The sequence below is a fragment of the Montipora capricornis genome, chromosome 4 (assembly GCF_036669925.1).
Source record: "Montipora capricornis isolate CH-2021 chromosome 4, ASM3666992v2, whole genome shotgun sequence".
Taxonomy (NCBI): Eukaryota; Metazoa; Cnidaria; class Anthozoa; order Scleractinia; family Acroporidae; genus Montipora; species Montipora capricornis.
In genome coordinates this window covers 20,600,834-20,608,333 of record NC_090886.1, presented here as the reverse complement: position 1 = coordinate 20,608,333, position 7,500 = coordinate 20,600,834, and the positions used below count along the sequence as shown (strand labels likewise).

At 43.5% G+C, this 7,500-nt stretch overlaps 1 protein-coding gene across 2 annotated transcripts in view; it reads right to left on the bottom strand.

Annotated features, from left to right (window-relative positions):
- The window catches only part of LOC138045779 (N-alpha-acetyltransferase 25, NatB auxiliary subunit-like), a 65,681-nt gene that overhangs the window by 42,925 nt on the left and 15,256 nt on the right, over nucleotides 1-7,500 (bottom strand). The window contains exon 7 of one of the 2 annotated variants that reach the window (XM_068892402.1): nucleotides 667-747. The exons of the other annotated variant lie outside the window; for it this stretch is intronic. Within the exon in view, the coding sequence (XP_068748503.1) occupies nucleotides 667-747 (81 nt within the window). The remainder of the gene's footprint in view (nucleotides 1-666; nucleotides 748-7,500) is intronic. 2 annotated transcript variants of the gene reach the window in all.

The following is a 7,500-nucleotide window of genomic DNA, read 5'->3' as shown; positions in this document are numbered from 1 at the left end:
CTGACAAAGAGACAGCAGGGCTTGAAATTGCGACCAATACAGTCGCATCCGCGACTGAATTTTTTCTCTTTGCGACTAAAATATCTGGAGAAGTAACAAATTTGCGACTTGTTTTCACCTTCGCTCTTTCAAAACAAAAGGGTTAGCAGTTGCCACTTTGCTGCTCTTTTTACTAAAATAAATGAAGAAATGACAAAATTATTTTCAATCTGAAGATAGCGTAAGTTGTAGCGTAATTTCGCTGCAACGTTATGTGCACAACTCCATTCCTTCGATATCATTTGCCATTTTCAGTGGTTTCTTTCAACACAAGTGTGGCTCATATTTTGTTTTGCTACACCGCTGACAACAAAATGCAGCGCGACGATTTTGCGACGAAATTTTGCGAACTTGCGACTACATTTTCGCATCTTGTCGCAAAATTGTGACCGGATTTTTTCGCGAATTTCAAGCCCTGGACAGGGGTTCTGTAACAAAAATGCTCATGTTTGTTTCATATCAAAGTTCAGAGACTGAAACTTAAAAGAGGTCTACAGAATGCTAAGTAATAAAAAAATTATTAAATTATTTCAAATTAATTTCAAAACAACCAGATACATTTTATTTATCAAAAAATTAATTTCAAGCATGACGTGATAACAAACTGCTTTTTTAGACAATACATACCAGCTAAACTACTTCTAAGAACACCCAGAGCCTTTTCGTAGCAATCTAACTTTTCTAAAATCATCAAATAAAGCCGTACCTCTAAAAAAAAAAAGAGTGTAGAGTCAAGTAAATGCAGCTATCATGACAGTTACTCCCTCTATGACAGCTGCATCTTTTTTCTATGTTGCGGCCCTTTCAGCACCCATTTATGACATTAATAATAATAATATTAAAGTGCTACTATGACCAAACAATCAATTCTTATTTTTCTTTGGATGCTAAAACTATGCTACATGTAACTAAACACTTAGTGACCCAAGTTTTAACCCTTGATTTCAAAACAACACCTGTTTATTTCAACTGGAATTTCCATTACTAACTTTAAAATCTTGAGAGAGTTGGATCAAGGAGAAACTGACAGGGTTGTATATAAGAGCCGGCAGCCGGCAAAGTTCGCCGGCTACTTTCATTGTTTGAAGAGTCAAGGCATGTAGAGGAGATGATGTTTATGAGGTGTAACCTACTTGGGCTCAATACAAATAAAAATTTGCAGTGCCTATCTTTTCTGAAAACACATAAAAGACTTCTGACTCAAGGGCAGTTTAAAAACGTTATGCTTGAGACTTTCGTTTTGAAAAAATCTTGCTGCGGTGGCGGGAAAGTAGGAACAATATGATTTGTTGTCCGCCATATTGGATTTCGATATCTTTAAACAGCCACCGATTGTATCTTACCGGAAGGAAAAATCACTCAAGGGCGTTTTAGTCCGCGCAAAACTTCCTTTAATCACGCCGCAATCATAAAAAAAAAACTTATAAACAAAGAAACACTTTCAAAAGGTTTGTTCTCAATCCAGAAGGAAATTTACATATGATGTTCTGCTAGCAACACGCTCAGCCTGCGTTCACGCATCTCTTACCACAACTCAACTGAGGAACAAAACTAGCCCCTGATCATTCACTAACCGCTCCTTCGTTTTCACTTCGAACCTTTCAGTTGATCATTTATAGCGAAAGTAGAAGTTGAGGACTCGTAGACTTTATTTATACACTTGAACGTAATGCTCCTCGGAGTTAAATCCTACTTGCCCGCGTAACTGCTCGTCCTCTCGAGGGCATCTCTACGCTTCAACATGATAACGGATCTTTATCCAACGTCACTCTTGACCAACTCTCACTGCTTTACGGAACTCCTAATGTTGTCACCGGAACTGCTTTCTGAACCGGAACTCGAGTACACGTCATCTCCCATGATACCTCTGGGTCATATGCCATGTGCTCGAAGAGTCGGACATGTTTAGTTTTGAAAATGTTTGAATATTCTTTGCATCGAACGAAAAATATGGACTATGTCGTTTTTTGATTGACTTCTACCCGGACTTGTCAACATATGTAAGTTTTGTAGAATTTTCGCACTCGTCGTTTTTGAGACCTATTTTTGACAGCTTTCATAAGATACACTCGTATCTGTTGCAGCGAATCTACAACTACAACAACAACTTGTGAGATCGGAATAAAGGCAGAGAAACCAGTAGAACCTGTGTACGTGAAACTGTTGTCGAATCTCGATATTCACGGAGCCGGGATTGAGAGAATTGCAGGAGCGACTACATCTCATTCGATATGGAGAGCAAAGAAGGCGAAAAAAGCGACATGGAGTTGTGTGGAGGCGAGGAGGACGACGCGGAAAATGTTGAAATATCTTCCGAAGTGCCAGCGACTCGTACCGTTAGAACAAGGAAGCCAAATCCGAACAATCGTGAAGAGGTAGAAGCGGAAGAAATTCACAGATTAAGGCGTTCGCTTAGCGGCTATTTGTCACGAGTAAGTACATGCATAAGTCAGTTGAAAACATGTCTCTCCGAATGGGGGAAAGCTGAGGGAATTCGTGAAAGTGTGAAGAACCTTGAGCATGCATGGGAACGCTACAATGATCAGTACCAGAATTACTTGTGCAAGGAGTTGTCTGTTCAAGAATTTGGGCGGGTTGAGTCCAACTATGTTAAGGTTTATGAGGACTATTCTCGATATGTCAAAGCAGCCGAAGAAAGATTGTCTCCCCTCGCGTATTGCACGTCAAATAAGAGTTCAAAATCTCGTGTAGAACAACCTAAATTATCATCGATAACTTCGACTGGCTCAAGCATCTCGAGATCCTCAAAATCTTCCCGATTAAAGGAACTGAAGAGAAGTGTAGAGTTGAACAGGCTTAAGGCCCAACAGGCACTTGAGTTAGCAAATTATGAAGCTGAAATGGAAAAGAAAAAGATTGACATTGAGATGCAAAAACAGAAAACAGCAAAGGAAATGGTATTTAAAGCTCAGTTGGAAGCTAGAGAAATCGCTCTTCTTGTTGAAGAGGAAGGTGATGCAGTCTCGTGTGCCCTAAGTTTGCAAAGTGAGACCGATGATAAGATTGAATTTGAGCCTCCCATCACTAGGAGTCAACAAACAGCAACTTGGGTAGCACGCTGCCACCAGGACACTCCAGAAGATAGATTGAATCATAGCGAACTCACACCTCAGTTAAAGAAGTGCAGTGAAGAAATTACCAGTCCTCATTCCAGAGATCCTTCCCATATCCAAAGAAAGGAGAACTTTATCGCAAATGGAGATGATAACGGTGAAAATGAGAATTGCCTGCATGAAAAGGAACAGATGAATCAGTGTAAAAATCCTCAGGCTATTCTTTTGAAGGTGACCACGTTGCAAGCTATGCAGCCTGTCAAGTTTAGTGGAAATGCAGCGGATTTTCCGATTTTCAGGAGAAGAATTCGAGATAACCTCGAAGATGGACTATTGTCGGATGCCCAACGGATTGAATTTCTCCCCAAATTTGTGTCCGGAGAGGCTTATGAGGTGGTTGAAAGATCTGTGGGGTGTTCCTATGACGACATTATAGCAACCCTGGAGGAGCGCTATGGCCAACCAGCCGCAGTTGCTGCAGCGTGTATTAATATGCTTACCACAGGACCAAAATTAGGAAACAGAGACTTCAAGGGTTTGCGTAATTTTGCTGAAGAACTGCAGTGTGCCTCACGAAGACTGGAAGGAGAGTATGAACATGAGGCAAGTACCACTTCAAATATGAAGATGATCGTAGCACGACTGCCAGATTACATCATCAACAAATGGGCAGATGTATCGTACTCTAACAGAGAAAAGGGACAGAACCCAAAGTTAAAGGACTTAGCTCAATTTGTGAAGCGACAAGCTGCCATCAAAAACGACCCTGGTTTTGCTGGTGTTTCGTTAGTCGCAAGTTCGGAGGTCAAGGGAAACAGAACAAAGTCATTGAAAGTCAACAACAGGTCATTCATCCCCGAGCCCACAAGGCAGACTTCATCCTTTGCCACCGACGTTAAAGGAAAGAGCACTGGCCGAAAATTGCCCAGCGAAGGACGAAACAGCATCACACCCGCTAATAGGAGTTGTTTATGTTGCCCCGAATCTCACGAACTATCTTCATGCCTCGAGTTTCAGAAGAAGGATTTGCAGAGCAGATGGGACATTGTGAAAGTTAACTGGTTGTGTCATGTTTGTTTGAGAGTTGGACACCTTCGAGGAAGGTGTGAATCGCCGAAATTCTGCCCTTGTGGGAGCGACAAACGGCACCATAAGTTACTCCATAACCCCCCAAATACAAGGAGAGACAATGACAGACTCAATCAAGCTAGTACAGAAGAACCGAATGCGGCAGTGACAGACCCGCATGCCGAAGTTCCTGGTGATCAAGGACCTTCAGGAATCAGACATACAGCGCAATATGCTACCGTCACACAGCCAGGCTCAACAAAAACTGTGCTTCTGCATGTTATACCAGTGAAAATCACATCACCTGGCGGAAGGTCTGTCACCACTTACGGGCTGTTAGACAACGCTTCCCGTGGAACCGTGATTAGTGGAGATGTTGCTAAAGAATTAGGGCTGAAAGGTCATAAGGAGTTTATATCTGTTAGTACCTTGATGCAGCAAGAAGATGAAGAGTTTGAAGTGGTGGAATTTAAATTGCAATCTGCGAGTGGAGAAGGTGAAACGCTTAATGTTGAAGAGGGCCTGGTCTCAGAGAAATTCAATGTCAAAGAGAGATGTCTACCTGAAGATATTGACAGAAGATCGCACCCCCACCTACTGGACATTGATGTGCCAGACGTAAAGATAAAGAAAGTATCAGTGCTGATTGGAAAGGACGTGGGTGAAGCGCATGAAGTCCTCGAAGTGCGAAAGTCAAATAGACCTGGTAGCCAGTTGCAAGCTCAGCGAGGCCCATTGGGCTGGGTGATCACGGGAACAATTCTGGGCTCACCAAATTACAGCGAAGTCAATGTCCACTTCACATCTTGCGAGAGAAAATTGCACGAACAAGTTGAGAATTTTTGGAAGATAGAAGGATTTGGAGCGAAGCCTTCGTGTAAACCTATAATTGAGGAGCCGGTGCCTAGACGTCAAAACCACTATTTATCTAGAGAGGATATCCGCGCAGTAGACATTCTCGAGAAGACCACGAGACTGACTGACGGTCATTACGAGACCGGACTGTTGTGGCGGAAGGACGATGTTGAACTGCCAAACAACCGCAAGGAGGTTGAAAAGAGGTTGCAGAGTTTGAAGAGGAAGTTCCGTAAAGACCCTAGCCTTGAAAGGAAATATCGCGCAACGATGAACGACTACATAGCTGAGGGTCATGCGCGGAAGTTAACGACAGAAGAGGCTTCTATAACTGGCTCTAGAACTTGGTACCTTCCGCATTTCGCAGTGACCAATTGCAACAAGCCAAATAAAGTACGAATTGTGTTTGATGCTGCCGCCGAACATAAAGGAACCTCGCTGAACAAAAACCTATTACCGGGCCCTGATTATACTAACAGTCTGGTTGGTGTGTTATTGAGATTCCGCGAGGAGAAGGTCGCATTGGTTGGAGACATTAAAAGCATGTTTCACCAGGTGAAAGTCCGACCAGAGGATCAAGATTCCCTACGGTTCCTTTGGTGGAGTGGGAGCTTAGACGAAACACCTAATGAGTACGCAATGACTGTACACATATTTGGTGCTACAGACTCGCCATGTTCGGCGAATTTCGCCTTGTTGAGAACTGCTGAAGACAATTGGAAAGAGTTCGACCCTGTGACCGTGGATACTCTGAGGGACAACTACTATGTCGACGATCTACTCAAGTCCATGCCAACACCAGAACGTGCGATTACGCTAATGCGGGAGCTGATTGAACTTTGTGCAAAAGGCGGTTTTAACCTTACGAAATTTATGAGCAATAACCGAGAAGTCTTGGCCGCAATACCTGTTGAGAAGGGAGCAGATCCAACACTTGACTTCACCCTTCATCAATTGCCGGTGGACAGAGCCCTTGGAGTAAGATGGCACATCGAATCTGACACCTTTGGTTTCAAAGTCGTGAATTTGGATAAAGGCGACACGATGAGAGGAGTTTTGTCAACAATCTGCTCAGTATTTGACCCTTTGAACTTGGCTGCACCAGTCATGCTACCAGCAAAGCAAATCATGCAAGATCTGTGGAGGAAGAAGATAGCGTGGGATCAACCACTCGACGGGAAAATTCTTCAGAGATGGCAGCAATGGAAGAACAACCTTCCACTCCTAGCTGAGGTAAAAATTCCAAGATGTTACTTCAGTCGCACAGATCACGAGAAAGCTACACTTCAACTCCACCACTTTTGTGATGCTTCAGAAATCGGCTACGGTACCTGCACCTACCTTCGAACAGTCTACCCTGATGGAACTGTTGAATGTGCATTTATTACTGGGAAATCCAGAAACGCTCCTATCAAAACAGTCAGCATTCCCCGACTAGAATTACCGGGAGCTCTTTTGGCAGCACGTGTGGACTTTTCAGTCCGACAGGAACTGAACTTCGAATTTGAAAGGGTGGTTTTCTGGACGGATTCAATGATCACCTTGAACTACATCTACAGCGAAAGTCGACGATTTCAGACCTACGTTGCAAATCGGGTTACAGAAATCAGGGAACTCACCGCTCCTGAACAGTGGAGACACTGTCCAGGGAAGCTTAACCCTGCAGACGACGTTAGTCGAGGGCTAGAAATGAAAGAATTTCAGAACAATGAACGTTGGTTGAACGGACCGTCCTTCCTGTGGAAAACAGAGGATCACTGGCCGGAGATCAAGCATGACGAGGTGGCAGTTGACAAGCTTGAGATAAAAAAGGAAGTATACTTGATCGAAGTTGAAACGGCTACACCACTAGACAACCTCTTGACCAGATATTCTCGCTGGATAACCTTGCTGCGATCATTTGCCTGGTTACTGAAGTTCATAAAGTGGCTGAAGTGGTCTTCGAAGGAAAAGAAACGTGAGCCAGAGTCTTGTCAAGTTGAAAATCACGTTACACAGGAGGAACTCGAAAGGTCGAAGAGAGAGGTTGTATCTTTGGTGCAGCGAAAGGCCTTTCCTCATGAGATAAAAGATCTCAAAGCAGGACGTCAAGTGAAGGCATCAAGCCACATTTTGAAGCTCAAACCAGTTATCATGAATGATGGAGTCATGAGGGTCGGCGGTAGAATTTCGAGAGCTCCTATCTCATCCAATGCCATGAATCCGATGATCCTGCCTAAAGACCATCACGTCTCAAGAATCCTGATACGTTATTTGCACGAAAGGAATGGTCACTGTGGAACTGAACAGGTCTTGTTCTTTCTCAGGGAAGAGTTCTGGATGGTGAAGCCTAGAGTAGCTATAAAGGAGGTTCTTGGGAAGTGCTTACTATGTAAGAAGCTTATGCCCCGTAAGATGAATCAAGAAATGGCCGAGCTGCCCAAAGTTAGGCTGACCCCGTATGAACCCCCTTTCACGTTCAGTG